The following is a 25,712-nucleotide window of genomic DNA, read 5'->3' as shown; positions in this document are numbered from 1 at the left end:
CCAGAAAAATGTCCATTTCTTTCAGGTTTTCCAGTTTTGTGGAGTAGAAGTTTTTGAAATATGACCTTATAATTCTCTGGATTTCCTCAATGTCTGTTGTTATGTCCCCCTTTTCATTTCTGATTTTGTTGATTTGGATTCTCTCTCTCTGTCTTTTGGTTAGTTTGGATAAGGGCTTGTCTATCTTGTTGATTTTCTCAAAGAACCAACTCTTTGTTTCATTAATTTTTTGTACTATTCTCTTAGTTTCTAATTTATTAATTTCACCTCTCACTTTGATAATTTCCTGGCGTCTATTCTTCCTGGGAGACTTTGCTTCTTCTTGTTCTAGAGCTTTCAGATGTGCTGTTAAGTCACTAGTGTGAGATTTCTCCAACTTCTTTATGTGGGCATTTAGTGCTATGAATTTCCCTCTTAACATTGCTTTCATAGTGTCCCATAAGTTTGGGTATGTGGTGTCTTTATTTTCGTTGATCTCTAGGAAGTCTTTAATTTCTTTCTTTATTTCTTCCTTAACCCATTGGTGATTCAGTTGAGCATTATTCAGTTTCCATGAGATTGTAGGTTTTCTGTAGTTTTTGTTGTTGTTGAAATCTAACTTTAAACCATGGTGGTCTGATAGAACACAGTAGGTTATTCCGATTGTTTTGTATCTGTTGAGATTTGCTTTGTGGCCAAGTATGTGGTCGATTTTAGAGAAAGTTCCATGGGGTGCTGAGAAGAAGGTATATTCTTTCTTGTTAGGATGGAATGTTCTGTAGATATCTATTAGGTCCAATTGGGTCATGACATCAGTTAAGTCCTTTATTTCTCTGTTAAGTTTCGATTTGGGAGATCTGTCCAGTGGTGAAAATGGGGTGTTGAGATCTCCCACTATTAATGTGTGGGGTTTTATATGTGGTTTAAGCTTTAGTAATGTTTCTTTTACATATGTGGGTGCCCTTGTGTTTGGGGCATATATGTTCAGAATTGAAACTTCATCATGGTCGATCTTTCCTGTGACGAGGATGTAATGTCCTTCTTGATCTCTTTTGATTGATTTTAGTTTGAAGTCTATTTTGTTGGATATCAGGATGGCTACCCCTGCTTGTTTCTTAAGACCATTTGATTGGAAAGTCTTTTCCCAGCCTTTTTTTCTTAGGTAGTGTCTGTCTTTGAATTTGAGATGTGTTTCTTGTATGCAGCAGAAAGATTGGTCCTGCTTTCGTATCCATTCTGTAAGTCTATGTCTTTTTATAGGTGAATTAAGTCCGTTGATATTAAGGGATATTAATGACCAGTTCTTCATCCCTGTTATTTTTGGTGGTAGTGTGTGTGTACTTCTCTTCTTTGGGGTTTACTGTTGTGGCTTTATCTATTGCCTGTGTTTTCGAGTGTGTATCTGACTTCCCTCGGTTGGAATTTTCCTTCTAGTGCTTTCTGTAGGGCTGGGTTTGTGGATAGGTATTGTTTAAATCTGGCTTTGTCTTCGAATGTCTTGTTCCTTCCGTCTATGATGATTGAAAATTTTGCTGGGTATATTAGTCTGGGCTGACATCCATGGTCTCTTAGTGTCTGCATTACATCTGTCCAGGTCCTTCTGGCTTTCAAAGTCTCCATTGAGAAGTCGGGTGTTATTCTGATGGGTTTACCTTTATAGGTCACTTGGCCTTTTTCCTTGGCTGCTCTTAATATTCTTTCTTTATTCTGTACACTTAGTTGTTTAATTATTATGTGTCGAGGGGACTTTTTTGGGGGGTCTAGTCTGTTTGGTGTTCTATAGGCTTCTTGTATCTTCATAGGCATTTCCTTCTCTAAGTTGGGAAAGTTTTCTTCTATAAGTTTGTTGAATATATTTTCTGTGCCTTTGAGTTGGTATTCTTCACCTTCTTCTATCCCTATAATTCGTAGGTTTGGTCTTTTCATGGTGTCCCAAATTTCTTGGACATTTTGGTTCATGACTTTGTTGGCTTTAGTGTTTCCTTCGACTGATGAAACTATTTCTTCTACTGTGTCTTCAATGCCAGAGATCCTCTCTTCCATCTCTTGCATTCTGTTGGTTATACTTGCATCTGAAGTTCCCGATCTTTTACTCAGGTTTTCTATTTCCAGCATTCCCTCTGTTTGTGTCTTCTTTATGTTTTCAATTTCCCTTTTCAGTTCTTGGACTGTTTCCTTTGTTTGTTTCATTACTTTTTCATGATTTTCTTTCAGTGCTTTCTTGTTTTCTTGGAGGGCTTTATTGTTTTCTTGGAGGGCTTTATTGTTTTCTTCTAATTTGCTTGCCCTTTCCTCTAGCTGTTTACAGCGTTCTTCTGTAGCAGGAAACTTAAAAGTTCTTATTAATAAAATCAAACCCGAGGCCAGTTATTGGGGTCAATGCTGGTAGATCAGATAGACAGAACAAGCCACAGCTATCTCACCTTGCTGGATCCTCAGCTGGTCTTGTCTCCTCAGACTGGAGGCCTCTGAGTCCTCATCCGGAATGGGACTCAGCTGAATTACTGCTCAAAAGCCTGAATGCTTAACCAGCCAAAATCTTCTAGTTTCTGGTCCTCACGCCTTATATATCTTTTGCTTTCTACCACCACTCCCTGGGATTAAAGGCTGGCTTTCTGGGATTAAAGGCGTGTGTCACCATGCTTGGCTATTTCCAATGTGGCCTTGAACTCACAGAGATCCAGAGGGATTTCTATCTCTGGAATGCTAGGATTAAAGGTGTGAGTGCCACCATTTTCTAGCCTTTGTATCTAGTGGCTGTCTGTTCTCTGACCCCAGATAAATTTATTAGAGTACACAATATTTTGGGGAACATAATACCACCACATTCTTCCAATTTTCTTGTCTTTTCCTCTACACAAGCCTCTACCTTCTTCATGAAGTTACTCATAAGTCTACTTTCTTCTGCTTCTTCCAATTTTTGGTGTTCAGGTCTAGATGTTGGAGGGGGGCTAGGTTCTGGTGATGCTGTATTGCTCTTCATTTTGTTGTATGTACTTCTGCCTTGACGTCTGTCCATCTCCTCGTGGTTCCTTCTTGGTCTTATCAGTGTACTTGTTTCAGAAAGAGCTGACAGATTCAGGAAGTCTCTCTCTCTTGTCCAAAAGGGAGTTCTCTTGTCCAACTCTCTCTGGTCCAGAAGGGAAGTCTGGGCGAAGCTGACTTTTTTATTAAGAAATTTTTTATTCATTTTACATACCAATCACAGATCCCCCCCCTCTTCCCTCCTCCCACCACTCCAGGTTTCCCACTCAACCCATCCCCCATTCCCAAAAGAGCCTGATATATTCAGTAGAGGCAGGTCCAAGCCCTTCCCCCTGCCTCAAGACTATGCTAGGTGTCCGACCAGCAGGGTCCTAGAGAAATTTCCAGGAACCCACAAGGATGATCCCAGCTTAATCAACTAGCAATAGTGGACAGTGTGCCTGAGATGGCCTACCCTGATAATCAGAGTGGTGAATATCCTGTTACCATAGAGCTTCATCCAGTAAGTGAATGGAAGAAGATGCAGGGATCCACAGTCAAGCACCAGGCTGAGCTCCAAAAGTCCAGTTGAAGAGAGAAAAGAGGGATTTTATGAGCTAGGGGGTTCAAGATCATGATGGGGAACCTGAATTTTTTCCATGTTTATTGGCCATTTATACATATTGTTTAAAAAAAGGTCAATTTAAGTTCTTTGCCTAATTTTTATTTGATTTTGTTTTTAGCTTTGCCTATTTTTTCCTTTTATTTTATTTTACAATACCATTCAGTTCTACATATCAGCCGTGGATTCCCTTGTTCTCCCCCTTCCTGCACCCCTCCCCTTCCACCCAGCCCACCCCCCATTCCCAGCTCCTCCAGATCAAGGTCTCCCCAAGGACTGAGATCGACCTGAAGGACTCAGTCCAGGCAGGTCCAGTCCCCTCCTCCCAGATTGAGCCAAGCATCCCTGCATAAGCCCCAGGTTTCAAACAGCCAACTCATGTAACTAGCCCAGGACCTGGTACCCCTGCCTAGATGCCTCCCAAACAGATCAAGCCAATCGACTGTCTCACCTATTCAGAGGGCCTGATCCAGTTGGGGGCCCCTCAGCCTTTGGTTCATAGTTTATGTGTTTCCATTCATTTAGCTATTTGTCCTTGTGCTTTATCTAACCTTGGTTTCAACAATTCTCACTCATATAAACCCTTCTCTTTCTTGCTAATTAGACTCCCGGAGCTCCACCAGGGGCCTAGCCGTGGATGTCTGCATCCAGATTCCTCAGTCCTTGAATGGGGTTTCTGGCACGACTATTAGGGTGGAACAAGGATGACTGGACTGCTACTCACATAAGGCTGGAGATAGCTCAATCTGAAAAGGATTTGCTTTGCAAAGCCTGAGACTCTAAGTTTGATCCTGAGAACTTACATAAAAAATACGGGTTATATGGCTTGTGCTTGTAATCTAGGGTTGACTGTTCAGCCAGTCTACCCTATTCCGTGGATTGTAGGCAAGTAAGAGACCCTGTCTCAGAAAAATTGCTTGATATCTGAGATATATATGCATGATCACACATAGGGACTGGCAGACACACACACACACACACACACACACACACACACACACACACACAAACACAAACATTTGCAAATAAATTTTAAAAATCAAGTATCTAATAACAAAACAAAAATCAATATAACCAAAGAATATTATTGAAAAAAATCATTTATAAATCAAAAAGAAGTAGAACGAATAAAGCAATGAATGAGATAAAGGGAGGGGCAAAGAAAGAGACAGAAAGGAGAGGGAGAGAGAGAAAAAATGGATTATTAGAGTTTTTAAAAGAGAAATATCATACTGTTAAAAAAAACGAAAGATCTGTCATCAACTTTAAAAGGCAGTTTAGTATGTAGTGATACCAACCATATAGTCTCTCAATTGATTTTGGTTGTTGGTTATAGTTCAATACATCTCACAATGATAATGATTGGTTGGTAGAACTTAGGAAGGCAATAGAGGTCTATGTAAGCAGCAATAAGAGACATTGTGCTCTAGTCACAATGGCCAGTTACACATGTAGACATGTTTGGCTTTAGATAGATAAAGAGAGAAGAAATGGTTACTAGTGTAGGTCAAAGAGACTATGTAAATAAGGTAGAGACTAAATAGGTAGGGTTTAGAACTTTACTGGAATTCGGTAGAGCAGTATCGGTTGTAGCCTATAGTAAGCAATTTGAATCATTAGGCATAAGACTCTTACAATTTACCACTTTGGTTCTTGGCCATACTAAGGTGAACCTGGTTTCCTCCATTACATATCTTCAACACGATTTATTCTGTCACCACAGGCCTAAATCAACAGGGCTAAAACCATGGACTGAATCCACAGGTCAAAATCAACCCTCAATCTTTATTAAATATTTATCTGGAGTTTTTTATCACAGGAATACAAAGCTGACAGTCACACTCACATACCCCTTGTGAGAGAGACCTGTGGACCACAGGAAGTTTGCAAAATGATGAGAAATCAATGCTTTTGGTCTCTGGGCTCCAGTACCCCAGCATGGTTAATCACCCTATGGTATAATTCAGTGTTGGGGCAAAAGCAAATGTTTGACATGTTCCTGAATTTGTCATTCTTACCTGCTCTCTAAGGGAATTCATATGCATCTCCTGATGCCTGAATAGCCTTGGAGTAGGTCATGCTGGTGGTATGTTCTAGATCTACATAGAAACAGTGCCTATGGAGATTACCATACCAGTGTAGAACTGACCCAACCAAATGTCATAAATAATTTCAAGTTAAAGTACCCTGGCATTGTGTTATATACTTGCATTATGTTGTGGAGTTGGACACAGACGGGCTTCACATTGTCAATTGGAATGGCGTCTGCAATAAACATCATTTATTTTCACTGTTGATAACATCGTAGCTTGAAGCCTTTCTTGAATCACTAAGAAAACTGTCTTCTTCAGGATGATACAGTGACTTTTGTGTCTATACAACATTGTGATTACTATTCCCTAGGTCCACTGTTTTTCACCCTAGAGACAATGTGCATGAACCCTAATTTACTTTCTTCACTATGGATATTATGGCATAAGCAGTAGAACAGTGGTTCTCAACCTGTGGGTTGTGACCATCAGAAAACACCTATTTATGACGGGCTTAGGATCGGATACATGGTTAAGTAGCAACTTATACTTATGAAGTAGGACAGAAATAATTTGATGGTTGAAGGGGGAGGGCGCCAATACATGAGGCACTGTATTAAAGGATCATACCATTAGGATGGTTCAGATGCACTGCACAAGGAGGTCAGTGACTCTATATTAACACCTTTTCCAGTTTTAATGGAAAGTAGTCTGGTCTTAGAGGATATCCAAGTTGAATAAGGTATGTTTGTGGTTGTTAGTGACTCCATCACATTTGACTTGATTCCATTCATCAAATGGAACAAGATAACTAAAACAGCAGTTTATGTTTAACATTGTATAGCTGTGGCTCTGTACTCCTGTCCCAAACCTGAAACTGATATTTGGTGCTGTACCTTCAAAATCCAGTGTGTAGCAAAACCCTATGTGGGGGTGGGGGTGGAGAGGAGTGGACCAAACTGGCTATGCTCACACAGTGTTGCCATCTATGACATTTTAGAATCTTTCTCATTCCTATGGGGAAGTCTTTTAAGGCACAAACTTTGAATTGGAAGTTCCAGCTACCACCTGGCTTTTTTGGTGCCTTCGTGGAAGTGGAACAGTAGGCAAAGGAAAGGGTTACTCTACTGAAGGGACAAAAGGAGCTTATGGAAATGCACAATTAGAGTTCCTGCCACACAATCAGAAAGGAGAAGAAACCAAGAGATTTCAGAGAGTTTTTAGCCCTTAGTTTCTAGTGATAATGATAATTAGGAAGTTATGACACTACACATTATCAAGGGAGAAAGAAAGAGAAATTCAATTCACTGAGTATATTGAGTAAATATCATGAATTTCATGGGGCTGTCTATTAACCCTCATGCATAGTCGTTGCAATGAACATGATTTCGAGTGATTGGCACCAGAACACCGAGCAGTTCATTGTTTTGCCTAATACTTTAGTTATTTCTTTTGTCATTCTGTTTCCTGGTCCATGTTGCACAAACCCTACAGAAATAAAAATTAGGTCATAAAGCAGAGTAAGGAGTATGAGCACTTAAGGCTGTGGTTCTCAACCTGTGGGTCATGACCACTTTGGTTGAATGACCCTTTCACAGGGTTCACCTAAGATCACCAGAAAACACAGATATTCATATTGAGATTCATAACAGCAGCACAATTAATGTTACAGAGGAGAAACGAAAATAATTTTGTGATTCAGGGATGGCCACAATTTGAGAAACTATATTAAAGGCCCACAGAATTAAGAAGGTTGAGAACCACTGATTTGAGATCAATGGGATAGTGGCAGAAGATAATTCTAGGAATGGAAAAGTAAAAGAGAACAAAGAAAGAGAAATTCTTCATTTTGTTAGGTAATTCTAAGAAGACTGTCCTTTGCATTTAACATGCTTGTCCTCTTTTTTTTATGCATTTATGGAGGATCGATGTGATTTGGACACTGAGAATTAAACACTTTCCAGGTCCTGTTTAATTGTTTTTCACTTTCAACTCCTTTGTTCTGACTGTAACCATTTCAACTTTTTACTATCTGGCTTTTTCTATCTCTTCTATTTTACCACGGCTGAAACCTGAGCTATACAACCATTGGGTGTTAAAGTTTTTTAGATCTTCATTCTATGTGCAATGGTGTTATTTCTTGCGTGTATGTTTGTACATCATGTGTGTTCAATGTCCAAGGATACCTGAAGGCACCAGATGCCCTAGAACTGGAGTTACAAATGTTGCTAACCACCATGTCAGCGTTGGGAATCCAAATTCGATCCTCTGGCAGAGCAATAAGTGCTCTCCTGAGCCATCCAACTCTCCTGCCCCTCTATACCTGTTTTATAACTCTGTCTATATTGGCATAACCATGTCAAATAGAAGTCAGTGCAGGCAAGCTCATTCATATTGATACACTATCATTTTACTGACAATGTGATATTTAGAAGACAGGGTTCCTATCGTCTTAAAAGGTATCCCAAGACAATAAGGCCTCAGAGAAAAAGGTGTGATTCTGAGCAGTCCCCAGAATTTAAGGACCTTTATGGCTCATTGGACACAATACACATCAATCACTATGTCTCAGCCAATGAGCTTACAGCTGTGGTGACGTGTGAGAAGGGCCATTATTACTCCTCAATGCTCCGCCCCCTTATACCTGGTTCTCAGCCTTCTTGGGGCTGGCCTCAGCAGAAGGCTCCTCCCTGGTGCTGTCTAGCCCTTCTTTTATAGGTACTCTACAAGTACCAACTCCATCTGCTGACTAGTGGAAAACTTTCCTACTGCTCTCACTACCTCCAAGGAGGTCCTTGAGGCCAAAAGCCTCTCTCTACTTCGTGATAGTCACCTTAACAACGCCTCATCCCCACCAACACCTTCAAAGCTCGAAGCTTCAGTAAGATCTTCATTGGCAGGAAATTGACAGGAAATTCATACCATGTCTGCTGTTGCAGAGCAGGACCTTGGATTTCCTGACCAAGAGCAAGAAGGTGGTTGGATGGATCACGACGCTGGACAAAGTGTCTTGAATGTGCTGACAATCCGTGAGGCTGGTGATGACATCGATGGAACCACAGGATGTCTGGGTTCACAGGCAGTCTCGAGAGCCATTCTGGGGGAAGAGCCAGGGCAGGAGGAGATATGGCCCGATACTGAGGAGATCTGCACTCCTGTGGAAGAAGTCTGGCCTGATATCAAGGACATCTGGCCTGATGTCGAGGACATCTGCCATAAAGTCAAGGACATCTGGCCTGATGAGGAGGAGACCTGGCCTGATGTTGAGGATATCTGGCCTCATGCCGAGGAAGTCTGGCCTTGTATCAAGGATATCTGGCCTGTTGTAGAGGACCTCTGGCCTGAAATCGAGGACATCTGGCCTGATGTCGAGGAACCCAGGCATTCTATCAAGGACATCTGGCCTGCTATGGAGGAAATCTGGCCTGATGTGGAAGAACCCTGGTATTCTATCGAGGACATCTGGCCTGCTATGGAGGACATCTGGCCTGATGTGGAAGAACCCTGGTATTCTATCGAGGACATCTGGCCTGCTATGGTGGACATCTGGCCTGATGTGGAAGAACCCTGGTATTCTATCGAGGACATCTGGCCTGCTATGGTGGACATCTGGCCTGATGTGGAAGAACCCTGGTATTCTATCGAGGACATCTGGCCTGCTATGGTGGACATCTGGCCTGATGTGGAAGAACCCTGGCATTCTATCGAGGACATCTGGCCTGCTATCGAGGAAATCTGGCCTGTTCTCGAGGAAGCCTGGCCTGATATTGAAGAGGACTTGTATGTCTGGAATAGTGACCAGGAGAAAGAAGTAGTTCAGGAGGAAGCTGAAGAAGACCAGGACGGCAAATATGAAGAAAAGGAGGAGGAAAAGGAGGAGGAGGAGCTGGAGGTGGAGGAGAAGGAGGAGGAGGAGGAGGAGGAGGATGAGGAGGAGGAGGAGGAGGAGGAGGAGGAGGAGGAGGAGGAGAATAAAGATGACAACTATGAATATGAGAAGAAAGGGGAAGATGAGGTTGAGGATCAGGGGATGAAGATCATCCTGCATGCTGTGAGTTTACCTATGGGGCTTTAGGTCCCGCTAGAGAAATTTAATTTTTTCTAATACATCATGCCCCTAAATTGTGTATGCATGCTATTAATGACCACATTCTGCTTCACCCAAGCTATGACAAGTTCAGTAATTGGAGCCCCACCTATTCAGGAGAGGGAAAGACCCTCCAAGAGGTCCAGACCCTGCCAAAGAAAACATAGAATTGGGAGGGTGAGTGTCTAATAGAAGGAGCTAACTCTAGGCAGTCTGTCTTTTATAATACCTGGAATGGGATTCCAAGATATATTACACAGCTCAGAGGACCCTGAGCAGGACATGTTCTAGTACAGTGAGTCCTTGAATAAAACTTCTATAGTCTATCAGCTGCTGATCTTTGCAACAAAGGTTCCAAGGCCACCAAGCATTAGCAAAGTTTCTTATTCTTCAATGTCTGTTGGCATTGGAAATTCACTTGCAGGCCATGCACGAGGGTTTGAGTTTCAAGAAGAAAATATGTTCAATTTTTGGTTAAAAATACAGACAGATGTAAGGTATGCTATTTTCCTAAGATTGAAAAAAGTGGTTCATATCAATGTTTTACAATTGTCAATTATCTCTTATTCTTCCTACAGAATAAAGGCAAAGGAAGCCATGGATAAACATCAATGAATCGGTTCTTTGTGGATTTGAGACACATGGAAAGGTTTCAGTGATCCTCATCTAATATTCTTCATCCAAATATATGCAAATTAAACTTCTCAAACTGTTTAAATATTCTTTAAATTAAAAATAAATATAATTTGAAATGAATATATGTAAGAGTCTTTTATCAATACTACAAACTCAAGTTGATTAATGTCCATTTCTTTTTGAATTAGCCTACCAGTCATTGAAGCAGATTACTTTTAACTATTTTCAGTCCTCCAGTTACACTCTCAAGAAATTCCATTAGTCATTTTAACTGACTTATGAAAAAGAAAACAGACATGGAGGTCTAGCATAGTCTGACCTTTATTCACAGAAACTGAAAGTGACCCAGTTTGTCTGCAAGCAAGTTGGGGTACTTGAACACATAGGACAACAACAGTCGCAGCAGCACCTGGGAATTGGTGAGCAATGTCAACTCCTTAGCTCCATTCAAGATGTATTTGATAGTAAATTCTCAAATTGATCTGGCACACGTTCTGAAGACCTTTAGTTTATCCTTCATTTCAACAGATTATGAGAACTGCTAATGTAGAATATTGCTTCACTGTGATTGGACAATGGTTATATCACTGAATTGAGGCCCTTTAAAATAAATTGAATAAAACAATAAATACCTGATGCTGGATACATCTAGGGATGGTACATGGAAATACTACAATTCGGAAAGGTCTAAGACACAGAGAAAGACCTAAAAAGGAAAATATTGGATAGTGTAGTGGAGAAAAAATATATAAAGGAAAAAGCTAATTTCTGGATACATTATAATGTTTAAAAATGTAAAGCAATAACTACAAGTGTATATACATACACAGGAAAGTGAATATTCGTGATGCATGCAGAGAAAGTTCTATGGGAATGGAAGTACCTATTTAGGATTACTAGATATATTTTTAAGAAAAGGGAAGTATTTAATTGGATAGAAGTACATGGTTGACTTCAACAGCATCATATTATATCACTTAGGTTAGCTAGCTCAAGGGTATGTACATGAAGTTCTCACTACACCTTTGTGTAGATTAACAGTGTTTCTTGAAGAAAAATGAAAAATAAGAAGGGTAAATGTAAAAAACATGTTCAACAACTGGAATCTGCTTAAGGAAAAAAGTGTAGTTGGATGTAACTAGATTAGGGATCAGAGGAGAAAGGATACTATTTTGAGGGTAGAAAGTTATGTTATATGTGTATTTCCAGCTTCATAGGTACTCATTTGTCTTAATACCTCCTGTTGTATTCTGTGGGAACACATCTCATCTTACAACATCTTACAAGTAGCACTATTCACATATGTACCTATATCCTACTCTAGGTCAACTTTCTAAAATATTAGGAGTTTTTAAAAGTTGGACTTAGCCGGGCGGTGGTGGCGCACGCCTTTAATCCCAGCACTCGGGAGGCAGAGGCAGGCGGATCTCTGTGAGTTCGAGGCCAGCCTGGGCTACCAAGTGAGCTCCAGGAAAGGCGCAAAGCTATACAGAGAAACCCTGTCTCTAAAAACCAAAAAAAAAAAAAAAAAAAAAAAAAAAAAAAAAAAAAGTTGGACTTGTGCATCTTTCTTAAAGCATACACCATTGTATTTTTCCACTTGGTAGATACTTGGTAAACATGTCTTACAAAACATAGCTTACTTAATGCACACAGAATTCCATTTTGTGTCACTGATATTGACATTTTAAAACACATTATCAGTGATGAGATAAGAAGGACTAAGATAGAAAAATTCATCCTGCGTGAGGTAACCCAGACTCAGAAACTCAAACATTATATATACTCAACTCATAGGAGGATACTAGATGTGGAACAAGAATGACTCGACTGCTACTCATATCACCATGGAGGCTACCTGGAAAAACAGGACCCCAAGAAAGACATGAAGATCACCTAATGATGGAGAAATGGATGAGATCTACGTGAACAGCCTGGACATGAGCTGGGGTAATGAAGGGCGAAGGTTGAGGGAAAGAGAGCTTGGGGGAACAGGAGATCCCAGCTGGATCAAGAACAGAGAGGGAGAAGAGGAATAAGAGACCATGGTAAATGAAAACCACATGAGAATAGGAAGAAGCAAAGTGCTAGAGAGGTCCCCAGAAATCCACAAAGATACCCCCACAATAGACTGCTGGCAATGGTTGAGAGACAGCCCAAACTGACCTACTCTGGTGATGGGATGGCCAAACACCCTAATTGTAGTGCTAGAAACCCTGTCCAATGATTGAGGGATCTGGATGCAGAGATCCATGGCTAGGCCCCGGGTGGAGCTCTGGGAGTCCAATTAGCAAGAAATAGGAGCGTTTATATGAGCAAGAATTGTTGAGACCAAGGTTGGATAAATCACAGGGACAAATAGCCAAATGAATGGAAACACATGAACTATGAACCAAAGGCTGAGGGGCCCCCAACTGGATCAGGCCCTCTGAATGGGTGAGACAGTTGATTGGTTTGATCTGTTTGGGAGGCATCCAGGCAGTGGAACTGGGTCCTGTGCTCAGTGCATGAGTTGGCTGTTGGAAGCCTGGGGATTATGCAGGGAAGCTTGGCTCGACCTGGGAGGAAGGGGACTGGATCTGCCTGGACTGAGTCTATGAGGTTGACCTCAGCCATTGGGGGAGGTTTTGCCCTGGAGGAGGTGGAAATGGGGGGTATGCTAGAGGGAAGGGGAGCGGGAGGGAGGGGGAGAACAAGGGAATCCGTGGCTGATATGTAGAACTGAATTGTATTGTAAAATAAAATTAAATTAAATTTAAAAAGGACTAAGACACAACAGAGAAAGAAATTCATTATAGTATTATATAGCACAAAAAGATAGCTATAGTCTAAAATAACTTTTTACATATTTAAACAAAAACTAAAGAAAAAAAGATTTAAGGATCCCAACACAGAAATCCAAAGTATTGGTAAGATAGTGTGAATTACCTTGATATCATTATGAAACATTATATTTAAATACCTGGGCCAAATACTACACTATATACATAAGTACATTCAACTAAACAATCATTAGAACCTAAATAAAGATAATATAATATACATAGTACCTATTATCAGGAATTTGACATATTTATGGCAGGCACAGGGCATAGATACTCATTGTAAGCCCTTTGTCACATTCATATTGAGTGGAGAGTCCAAATAGGCATTTAACATAATGTCACTGTGGAGATTTCTTTGATTATAATTGGTTTCTTTTGGAATTTCTGCTCATGTAACTTAAGACTTCATTACAAATTGTCTGTGAATTATATTGACGTTCTTTCCACTCTACAGGAAGTATAGCCACAAGTCTGTGGTGATATTGTATTTGTGCTCTAACAAATAAAGCTTGCCTGAATGTCAGAGAATAAAGCCAGCGACCATATTAAATACAGAGGACAGCTACTGGTAGTACATACCTTTAATCCTAGCATTTGGAAGGCAGAGATTCATCTGGATCTCTGTGAGTTCAAGGCCACACTGGGAACAGAGACAGACATGGTGGCACACAACTTTAATTCCAAAACTAGTTAACCATAGGTATGGAGGTCTCTACAGACAGAGAAGAAGTGATAGAGCTGCAGAAATATGAAGTGATGTAGTTGGATGGAGAAAGAAAGTAAGATGGCAGGGCACAGAAGGGTATATAGTTATGAGTATTCAGGAAATAGATCTCTATTGGGCTGAGGATTTCCTAGTGGTAAGAAGATGTGGCTAGCTTGTTCTATACCTCTGATCTCTCAGCTTTCATCCCAATATCTGAGTCTGGTTTTTTTTTTAAATTAAAAGTCCATTTAGCAATTCATGTTAAACAAATCTCTGGGCCTCTTCTGAGATTACTTAGGGAACAGAACTTCAGACCTGACAATCAACTATTTTTTTCAAGTTTATCTGTTGGTAATTTCATACATGTATACAATATCTTTCAATTATATCTACACTCCACTCTTCAGGTCCACTTTCTCTCAGGATCCCCAACATGCCTCTCCTAACCTCATGTCCTCTATATTTTTTGATCAGCAGAGTCATGATTGTGGGGACATCTACTGGAGCTTGGGAAACCTATCAGAAGCCACACCCTAAAGAAACCAACTGCCCCTCCCCTAAAAGTCATCACCTGCCAATAGTTCTTAAGCTAGAAGTGGGGAACTGATGAGGCCTTTCACAATCCCTGCTGGAATGTCCACTGTCTTAATTCTGTGCATGTCTTAGGAAGGCAACCACAGCTGCTGTGGGTTGATGAATGCAATGGCTTTGTAATGTATAGAAGACACTATTTTGCAGCAGTCCTCCTAAACTCTAGCTCTTACAATCTTTCTGCCCCCTCGTACATAATATCCTCTGGGCCTTGGGTGGGGAGAGAATGGGATATCATTCTCCTATTTAGGGATGACCACACCATAGTCACTGCTACTCTGAACCTTGTCCTCTTGTGAGTCTCTGAGTTATTTTCCATCCACCACAAAAGGGAGTTCCTCTGATGCATGGTAAAAATTACACAGATATGTGGGTGTAATGATAAGTATTTAGAAGGTGATTTGATACTATGCCTATTTTAGAAAAGTAGTAGCAGTAGTAGATTTCCCCCTAGCTCCTATGACCTCCCCAGCCATGGATACTAGGCCAGGCATAAGTCCCTCTATGAAATGGGTTTTAATTCCAATTACAAAGCCATGGTTTACAACCATAACATTCCTGGAACTTTTCACCAATGAACTTATCTAGTTAGGTCAGTAATTATGGTGGCCCACAGACTTCACAGTTGAGTAAGATTGTTGATAACTCCCCCCCCCACTAGCCTGCATAGTACCTTCTAGCACTATGAAAGCTAGACAGTTGGTAGGAATCTTCCAGGTCACTATCACTTGAGTTTGTTTTGATTTGCTTTTATGTCCTATGAACAAAATTGTGTGATGACTTCAATCGTAGGAGCTGACTGTTAAGTTCTGATGGATGACGAGAAGCAATGACAATAGCCTGAATTGACCCAGGAGTCTCTGTGATGCCTATGACCACACTTTGTAGGGTTTCTCTCACACTTGGCACTAGGCTATTTGTTTGATACCCTATGGATTCTCAGAGCTGCATTATTCCCTTACATAGGGCAACTTCAATTTAAACTCCTTTGAGCATACATTTTTTAGGAAGCTTTTAAAATAATAGGTTTCTATGTGTCCTTTTCAAGCATTCTTGGTGATAGCTCTCCCTCCTGATATGCCACCATGTACCCTAGACTTCCATCCATCCTCTCCCAACTTAAACTTTCCTCATTATTCTCTTTTCTCCCTTCATATGGACTGTACTCTATCACCCCCTGTTTTAATCTCTTTCTCATCCCGTCCCATGGCCTCCCTTTATAGGTTCATAGTCTCTACATGTACTCCAAGTTAAATACACAAATCTGAATCTTTGTTGCTAGGATCCACATATGAGAGACAAGATATAGCATTTGTTCTTATTGGGCCTGGCTTACCCATGTTTTTTTCCAGTTTCATACATTTTCCTGGGAATTTCATAGTTTCATTTTTATCTGCATATCAATAAAATTTCATTGTATGTTGGTACCACATTTTCAATATCCACTCATAAGTTGTTGGATATTTAGGCTGTTTCCATTTCTTGGATATTGTGAATAAAATAGCAATTAACATAGATGAGCAAGTATCTCTGTTGCAGGAGATAGTCTCTTTTGGATATATGCCCAACAACTGTAGATCTTGTCCATACATTAAATCTCTTTTCAGAAATCCACACTGATTTCCATCATGTCTGCATCATTTTACATACATACTACCAGAGAATAAGGGCTGCTCTTTCCCCCACAGCCCCAGGAGCAATTGTTGTCATTTGATTTTCAATCATTTTGAGCCATTTTAACTCGAGTTAGAAAATAAAAACAGATTTTTAAATTTACATTTTCATGATTCCTAAGATGTTGCACACTTTTTAGGGCATTCTTAACATTGTATATTCTTTTGAGAATACTATTAAGAGCTAAAGCCCAATTTTTGACTCAGTTGTTTTTTGAAGCTTTGTTTTTGACTTTATTTATTCTATTTATTAATTTTCTAATAGATATCTGCAAATAAATAACACACACTTAGATAATTAAGAGTCAAGGAGAAGAGTCAGAAGGGAAATTAGTAAACATTTTAATATACATGAAAACAAAACATGATAAACACAAATGTAGCAATTGTATATTAAGTGGTGTTTAAATTGATGATCATCACTGCAAGTGCCTATGTTAAAAGATAGCATTCTGCATAATTACTGAACCTTCAATTTAAGATACTAAAAAATTTAAAGAAAGTTCAAATTGAAGCAAGAATAACTAAAGTATAATTGAACAAAATACAGTATAAACCTGGGCATAGCTCAGTCTGAAAAGGATTTGCTTGCAAATGCTGAGACTCTAAATTTGATCCTGAGAACTCTCATAAAAATACCGGATATATGGCTTGTGCTTGTAATCTAGAGTTCACTGCTCAGCCAGTCTAGCCTATTCACTGGATTGTAGGCAAGTAAGAGACCCTGTCTCAGAAAACTTGCTTGATATCTGGGATATATATGCATGATCACACATAGGGACTGGCAGACACAAACACACAAACACACACATTCACACAATCATACACACACACACATACACTTGCAAATAAATTTTAAAAATCAATTATCTAAAAACAAAAAAATCAATATAACCAAAGAACTATTACTGAAACAAATCATCTATAAATCAATAAGATGTAGAATAAATACACCAATGAGAGAGATTAGGGGAAGGACAGTGAAAGACAGAGAGAGAGAAAGAAGAGGGAGAGAGAAATAGAAAGAGAGAACACAGATTATTAGAGTTTTTAAAAGAGAAATATTATACTGTTTATACAAAAACTGAAAGATCTGTCATCAACTTTAAAAGGCAGTTTAGTATGTGGTGATACCAACCTATATTAGTTCACTTAAGTTTGGTTGATGGTTATAGTTCAATACATATCACAATCACAATGATTGGTTGATAGAACTTAGGAAGGCAATAGAGGTCTATGTAAGCAGCAATGAGAGACATTGTGCTCTAGTTACAATGGCCAATTACACACCTAGACATGTTTGGCTATAGAGAGATAAATGTTGCTGGAGGGCTTCTCTCCAGGTTCCCCAAGCCCCGCAGTCCCACAATCCACTTATAAAATAATCACTCAGACGCTTATATTACTTATAAACTGTATGGCCATGGCAGGCTTCTTGCTAACTGTTCTTTTATCTTAAATTAACCCATTTTTATAAATCTATACCTTGCCACGTGGCTGGTGGCTTACCAGAGTCTTTACATGCTGCTGGTCATGGCAGCAGCTGACAGTGTTTCTCTGCCTCAGCCTTCCGCTTCTCTGAATTCTCCTCCCTCCTTGTCCCACCTACTTCCTGCCTGGCCACTGGCCAATCAGTGTTTTATTTATTGACCAATCAGAGCAATTTGACATACAGACAATCCCACAGTAGATAAAGGAGAAGAAATGGTTATTAGAGTAGTTGAAAGAGACTATGTAAATGAGGTGGAGAATAAATAGGTAGGGTATAGAACTTTACTGGAATTCTGTAGAACATTATCAGTTGTAGCCTATAGTAAGCAATTTGAATCATTAGGCATAAACCTCTTACAATTTACCACTTTGGTTCTTGGCCATACTAAGGTGAACCTGGTTTCCTCCATTACATATCCTCAACACGATTTACTCTGTCACCACAGGCCCAAATCAACTGGGCCAAAACCATGGACTGAAACCACAGGTCAAAATCAACCCTCAATCTTTATTAAATATTTATCTGGAGCATTTTATCACAGGAATACAAAGCTGACAGTCACACTCCCATACCCCTTGTGAGAGAAACCTGTAGACCACGGGAAGTTTGGAAAATGATGAGAAATCAATGTTTTTGGTTTCTGGACTCCAGTACCCCAGCATGGTTAATCACCCTATGGTATAATTCAGTGTTGGGGCAAAAGCAAATATTTGTCATGTTACTGATTTTGTCATTTTTATCTGCTCTCTAAGGGAATTCATATGCATCTCCTGATGCCTGAATAGCCTTGGAGTAGGTCATGCTGGTGGTATGTTCTAGATCTACATAGAAACAGTGCCTATGGAGATTACCAAACCAGTGTAGAACTGACCCAACCAAATGTCATAAATAATTTCAAGTTAAAGTACCCTGGCATTGTGTTATATACTTGCATATGTTGTGGAGTTGGACACAGACAGGCTTTACATTGTCAATTGAAATGGCGTCTGCAATAAACATCATTTATTTTCATTGTTGATAACATCAGAGCTTGAAGCCTTTCTTGAACCACTAAGAAAACTGTATTCTTCAGGATGATACAGTGACTTTTGTGTCTATACAGCAATGTGATTACTATTCCCTAGGTTCACTGTTTTTCACCCTAGAGACAATGTGCATGAACCCCCATTTACTTTCTTCACTATGGATATTATGGCATAAGCAGTAGAACAGTGGTTCTCAACCTGTGGGTTGTGACCATCAGAAAACACCTATTTCTGATGGGCTTAGGATCGGATACAAGGTTAACTTATACTTATGAAGTAGGAACAGAAATAATTTGATGGTTGGAGGGGGGAGGGCACCAATACATGAGGCATTGTATTAAAGGATCATAGCATTGGGAAAGTTGAGACCCACTGCACAAGGAGGTCAGTGACTCCATATTAATTCCTTTTCCCAGTTTTAATGGAAAGTAGTCTGGTCTTAGAGGACATCCAAGTTGAATAAGGTATGTTTGTGGTTGTTAGTGACTCTATCACATTTGACTTGATTCCATTCATCAAATGGAACAAGATAACTAAAACAGCAGTCTATGTTTAACACTGTATAGCTGTGGCTCTGTACTCCTCTCCCAAACCTGAAACTGATATTTGGTGCTGTATCTTCAAAATCCAGTGTGTAGCAACAATCTATGTGGGGGTGGGGGTGGAGAGGAGTGGACCAAACTGACTATGCTCACACAGTGTTGCCATCTATGACATTTTAGAATCTTTCTCATTCCTATGGGGAAGTCTTTTAAGGCACAAACTTTGAATTGGAAATTCCAGCTACAATCTGGCTATTTTGGTGCCTTCGTGGAAGTGGAACAGTAGGCAAAGGAAAGGGTTACTCTACTGAAGGGACAAAAGGACCTTATGGAAATGCACAATTAGAGTTCCTGCCACACAATCAGAAAGGAGAAGAAACCAAGAGATTTCAGAGAGTTTTTAGCCCTTAGTTTCTAGTGATAATGATAATTAGGAAGTTATGACACCACCCATTAACAAGGGAAAAAGAAAGAGAAATTCGTACAAAGAGGATATTGAGTAAATATCAAGAATTTCATGGGAGTGTCTATTAACCCTCATGCATAGTCATTGCAATGAATATGACTTGAGTGATTGGCACAAGAAGACCAAGCAGTTCACTGTTTTGCCTAATACAGTAGTTATCTCTTTTGTCATTGTGTTTCCTGGTCAATGTTGCTCAAACCCTACAGAAATAAAAATTAGGTCATACAGCAGAGTAAGGAGTATGAGCACTTAAGGCTGTGGTTCTCAACCTGTGGGTCATGACCACTTTGGTTGAATGACCCTTTCACGGGGGTCACCTAAGATCATCAGAAAACACAGATATTCATATTGAGGTTCATAAGAGCAACACAAATTACTGTTACACAGCGGCAACAAAAATATTTTTGTGAATGGGGAGATGGCCACAATTTGAGAAACTATATTAAAGGCCTACAGAATTAAGAAGGTTGAGAACCATTGATTTGAGATCAATGGGATAGTTGCAGATTAATTATAGGAAAGGATAACTAAAAGAGAATAATGAAGTAGAAATTCTTCGTTTTGTTAGGTAATCCTAGGTAGATATCCTTTGCATTTAACATGCTTTTCCTCTTTTTTTTTAAATGCATTTATGGTTTTATTAATGTGATTTTGGCAGTTAGAATTAAACACTTTCCCGGTCCTGTTAAATTGTTTTTCACTTTCAACCCTTTGGTCTGACTGTAACCATTGCAAATTTTTACTGTAGGCCTTTTTCTGTCTCTTTTATTTTACCACTGCTGAAACCTGAACTATACAACCATTGGGTATTAAAGTTTTTTAGATCTTCATTTTATATGAGCATAGGTGCTATTTCTTGCGTGTATGGTTGTACATCATGTGTGTACAATGTCCAAGGACACCTGAAGACACCAGATGCCCTGGAACTGGAGTTAGAAATGTTGCTAACCACCATGTCGGCATTGGGAATCCAAACTCGATCCTCTAGAAGAGCAGTAAGTGCTCTTCTGAGCCATCCATCTCTTCTGCCCCTCTATACCTGTTTTATAACTCTGTCTATATTGGCATAACCCATGTCAAATAGAAGTCAGTGCAGGCAAGCTCATTCATATTGATACACTATCATTTTACTGACAATGTGATATTTAGAAGACAGGGTTCCTATCGTCTTAAAAGGTATCCCAAGACAGTAAGGCCTCAGAGAAAAAGGTGTGATTCTGAGCAGTCCCCAGAATTTAAGGACCTTTATGGCTCATTGGACACAATACACGTCAATCACTATGTCTCAGCCAATGAGCTTACAGCTGTGGTGACGTGTGAGAAGGGCCATTATTACTCCTCAATGCTCCGCCCCCTTATACCTGATTCTCAGCCTTCTTGGGGCTTGCCTCAGCAGAAGGCTCCTCCCTGGTGCTGTCTAGCCCTTCTTTTATAGGTACTCTACAAGTACCAACTCCATCTGCTGACTAGTGGAAAACTTTCCTACTGCTCTCACTACCTCCAAGGAGGTCCTTGAGGCCAACAGCCTCTCTCTACTTCGTGATAGTCACCTTAACAACGCCTCATCCCCACCAACACCTTCAAAGCTCGAAGCTTCAGTAAGATCTTCATTGGCAGGAAATTGGCAGGAAATTCATACCATGTCTGCTGTCGCAGAGCGGGACCTTGGATTTCCTGACCAAGAGCAAGAAGGTGGTAGGATGGATCACGACGCTGGACAAAGTGTCTTGAATGTGCTGACAATCCGTGAGGCTGGTGATGACATCGATGGAACCACAGGATGTCTGGGTTCACAGGCAGTCTCGAGAGCCATTCTCGGGGAAGAGCCGGGGCAGGAGGAGATATGGCCCGATACTGAGGAGATCTGCACTCCTGTGGAAGAGGTCTGGCCTGATATCAAGGACATCTGGCCTGATGTCGAGGACATCTGGCATAAAGTCAAGGACATCTTGCCTGATGACGAGGAAACCTGGCCTGATGTCGACGACTTCTGGCCTCATGCCGAGGAAGTCTGGCCTTGTATCAAGGATATCTGGCCTGTTGTAGAGGACCTCTGGCCTGAAATCGAGGACATCTGGCCTGATGTCGAGGAACCCAGGCATTCTATCAAGGACATCTGGCCTGCTATGGAGGACATCTGGCCTGATGTTGAAGAACCCTGGTATTCTATCAAGGACATCTGGCCTGCTATGGAGGAAATCTGGCCTGATGTCGAGGAACCCTGTCATTCTATCAAGGACATCTGGCCTGCTATGGAGGACATCTGGCCTGATGTGGAAGAACCCTGGCATTCTATCGAGGACATCTGGCCTGCTATCGAGGATATCTGGCCTGTTCTCGAGGATATCTGGCCTGTTCTCGAGGAAGCCTGGCCTGATATTGAAGAGGACTTGTATGTCTGGAATAGCGACGAGGAGAACGAAGTAGTTCAGGAAGAAGCTGAAGAAGACCAGGACGGCAATAATGAAGAAGAGGAGGAGGAGGAGGAGGAGGAGGAGGATGAGGAGGAGGAGGAGGAGGAGGAGGAGGACAGTAAAGATGACAACTATGAATATGAGAAGAAAGGAGAAGATGAGGTTGAGGATCAGGGGAAGAAGATCATCCTCCATGCTGTGAGTTTACCTATGGGGCTTTAGGGCCTGCTAGAGATATTTCATTTTTTTCTAATACATCATGCCCCTAAATTTTGTATACATGCTATGTATGACCAGATTCTGCTTCACCCAAGCTATGACAAGTTCAGTACTTGGAGCCCCACCTATTCAGGAGAGGGAAAGACCCTCCAAGAGGTCCAGACCCTGCCAAAGGAAACATAGAATTGGGAGAGTGAGTGCCTAATAGAAGGAGCTACCTCTAGGCTGGCTGTCTTTTACAATACCTGGAACGGGATTCCAAGGTATATTACACAGCTCAGATGACCCTGAGCAGGACATGTTCTAGCACAGTGAGTCCTTGACTAACACTTCTGCTGTAGTCCATCAGCTGCTGATCTTTGCAACAAAGGGACCAAGGCCACCAAGCATTAGCAAAGTTGCTTATTATTCAGTGTCTGTTGGCATTGGAAGCTCACTTGCAGGCCATACACAAAGGTTTGAGTTTCAAGAAGAAAATATGTTCAATTTTTTGTTAAGAATACAGAAAGATATAAGGTAGACTATTTTGTTAAGATTTAAAAAAGTGGTTCATATCAGTGTTTTACAATTGTTAATTATCTCTTATTTCTCCTACAGATTGAGGGCAATGGAAGCCATGGATGGAGATAGGATCAATTAATCAGTTCTTTGTGGATTTGAGATCATCTAACATTCTTTATCATGTGGAAAGTTATCATCAGTGATCCTATTCTAATATTCTTGATCCAAATATATTTACTTAAAACTTCCCCTACTGTTTATGCATCCTTTAAATTACACTTAACAATTATTTGAAATGAATAAATGGAGAGTCTTTTATCAAAAATACAAACAAGTTGATTAATATGGTGGTATTCTATTTGTACTGAAATGTGATTTTAATTGTATGTTAATAAATAAAGTTTCTGGGGGTCAGAGCTATTAGAGCCATAGAAAGAGCATGGCAGTGGTGGACCACGACTTTACTCTCATACATCTCTGTGTGTTCAGGGATATAGCCAGCATTGGAGACATATGCCTTTAAGACCTAGAGGGCTGTACTTACAGGCAGTGACGAGGGAGTCATGTGTTTGGGTTTACAACCAATGAGAAGGCAGAACAGAAAGACTATTTAAAGACATACACACAGGAAATAGGCTTTCTTTCGGGGAGCTAGGAGCACCGCAGGAGGAAGTTTAATATTTTAGCTCTGAGCTCTGACCTCTCAGCTTTCTCTTTTACAATGGTTCTGTGTTTCTGATTTAATAAGACGGTTGGTTACATCTACAGATTGATGTCTATTTCTTTTTGTTTTAGCCTAGCAGTCATTGAAGCAGATTACTTTTAACTGTTTTCAGTCTTCTTATTACACTGTCAATAAATTTCATTAGTATGTTTAACCCACTTATAAAAAAGAAAACAGACATGGAGGTCTAGAATAGGCAGAAATTTATTCACAGAAACTGAGAAGTGACCCAGTTTGTCTGCAAGCAAGTTGGGGCACTTGAACACATAGGACAACAACAGTTGCAGGTGAGCAATGCCAACTCCTTAGCTCCATTCAAAATGTATTAGATAGTAAATTCTCAGAATTGATCTGGCACAGGTTCTGAAGACCTTTAGGTTATCCTTCATATCAACATAGCGTGAGAACTACTGATTTAGTGTAATGCTTCCCTGTGATTGGACTAAGGTTATGTCATTGAATTGAGACCCTTTAAAATAAATTTAATAAAATAAAAAATACTAGATCCTGAATGAGGTTTTGTATAGGAAAATACTATAATTCAGAAAGGTCTAAGACACAGAGAAAACCTGAAAAGGCAAATATTGGATAGTGTAGTAGAGAAAAATTATTAAAGGAAAAAGCTAACTTCTGGATACATTATGATGTGCATATAAAGAGTAAATATGCAAAGCAATAACTATAAGTATGTATAGACATATAGTAAAGTGAATATGTGTGATGCACGCTTATGTAGCACAGAGAGCTTACTAGGTATATTTTTAAGAAAAAGGAAGTATTTAATTGGATAGAATTACATGCTGGACTTCAATGGCATCATTGTTCATCATTTAGGTTAGCTCAAGAGTGTATACTTCAAGTTCTCACTGCACCTTTGTTTACATTAACAGTGTATCTTGAAGAAAAAAACAGTAATAGGAAGTATAAATTAAAAAAAAATCAACAACTGGAATCTGCTTAAGGAAACAAGTGTAGTTGAATGTGACTAGATTAGGGATCAGAGGAGAAAGGACAGGATTTTGAGGGTGTAAAGCTATGTTCTACAGGTATTTTAAGCTTCATAAGCACTCATTTGCCTTAATACCTTCTGTTATATTCTATGGGAACACATATCATCTTACAACATTCAGTCGCACTATTCATGTGTGTACCTATATCATTTTCTAGTGGTCAACTTTCTAAATTAGTAGGACCTTTTAAAAGTTTGACTTGTGCTTCTTTCCTTTTTTATTTTATAATTTAATTTAATTTTACAAATCAGCCATGGATTCCTCTGCCCCCCATTCTCCTGCCCCCTCTCTCCCCCTACCCCAATTCCTATTCCCATCTCCTCCAGGGCAAGGAATCACCTGGGGATTCAGCTCAACCTGGTAGATTCAGTAGAGGCAGGTCCAGTCCCCTCTTCCCTTCACCCAAGCTGAGCAAAGTGTCCCTGCATAGGCCCCAGGTTCCAGACAGCCAGCTCATGCACTAAGGACAGGTCCTAGTTCCACTGCCTGTGGGCCTCCCAAACAGATCAAGCTACTCAACTGTCTCACTCATCCAGAGGGCCTGATCCAGTTAGTGTCTCCTCAGCTATTGGTTCATAATTCATGTGTTTCCAATAGTTTGGCTATTTGTCCCTGTGCTTTTTCCAATCATGGACTCAACAATTCTCCCTCATAAAATCCCTCCTCTTTCTTGACAATTGGAATCCCAGAGCTCCACCTGGGGTCTGGCCATGGATCTCTGTGCCCACTTCCATCAGTCACTGGATGAGAGTTTTGCCATGACAGTTAGGGTGTTCGGCCATCCAAAAACCAGAGTAGGTCAGTTCGGGCTTTCTCTCGATCATTGCCAGTACTCTATTTTGGAGGTATCTTTGTGGATTTCTGGGGACCTCTCTAGCACTTTGCTTTTTCCTATTCCCATGGGGTATTCATTTATCATGGTCTCTTTTTCCTTGTTCTCCCTCTCTGTTCTTGATCCAGCTGGGATATCCTGCTCCCCTAAGCTTCTTTCCCTCGACATTGGCCTTTCATTACCCCAGCTCACATCCAGTTTGCTCATGTAGATCTCATCCACTTCTCTGCTGTTAGGCGATTCCTGTGTCTTTTTTAGGGTCCTCTTTTCTAGGTAGCCTCCCTAGAGTTGTGAGTAGCAGTCTAGTCATCCTATGTTTTACATCTAGTATCCTCCTATGAGTGAGTACATACCCTGTTTGCCTTTCTGAATCT

At 40.3% G+C, this 25,712-nt stretch overlaps 2 protein-coding genes across 2 annotated transcripts; both read left to right on the top strand.

The window, feature by feature from the left end:
- Positions 1-8,263: 8,263 nt before the first annotated feature.
- Positions 8,264-10,438, top strand: LOC143270715 (uncharacterized). Its single transcript, XM_076561700.1, has 2 exons — positions 8,264-9,646; positions 10,261-10,438. The coding sequence occupies exons 1-2, from the start codon at positions 8,519-8,521 to the stop codon at positions 10,285-10,287; spliced, it is 1,155 nt and encodes a 384-aa protein (XP_076417815.1). The 5' UTR covers positions 8,264-8,518; the 3' UTR covers positions 10,288-10,438.
- A 10,576-nt stretch (positions 10,439-21,014) lies between these two features.
- Positions 21,015-23,106, top strand: LOC143270743 (uncharacterized). Its single transcript, XM_076561756.1, has 2 exons — positions 21,015-22,250; positions 22,869-23,106. Exons 1-2 carry the CDS (start codon positions 21,279-21,281, stop codon positions 22,899-22,901), a joined length of 1,005 nt encoding a protein of 334 aa, XP_076417871.1. The 5' UTR covers positions 21,015-21,278; the 3' UTR covers positions 22,902-23,106.
- Positions 23,107-25,712: the final 2,606 nt, after the last annotated feature.

Source organism: Peromyscus maniculatus, chromosome X (assembly GCF_049852395.1).
Source record: "Peromyscus maniculatus bairdii isolate BWxNUB_F1_BW_parent chromosome X, HU_Pman_BW_mat_3.1, whole genome shotgun sequence".
Classification (NCBI taxonomy): Eukaryota; Metazoa; Chordata; class Mammalia; order Rodentia; family Cricetidae; genus Peromyscus; species Peromyscus maniculatus.
Note: the sequence above shows the minus strand (reverse complement) of the source record. Positions and strands in the feature narration are given on the sequence as shown.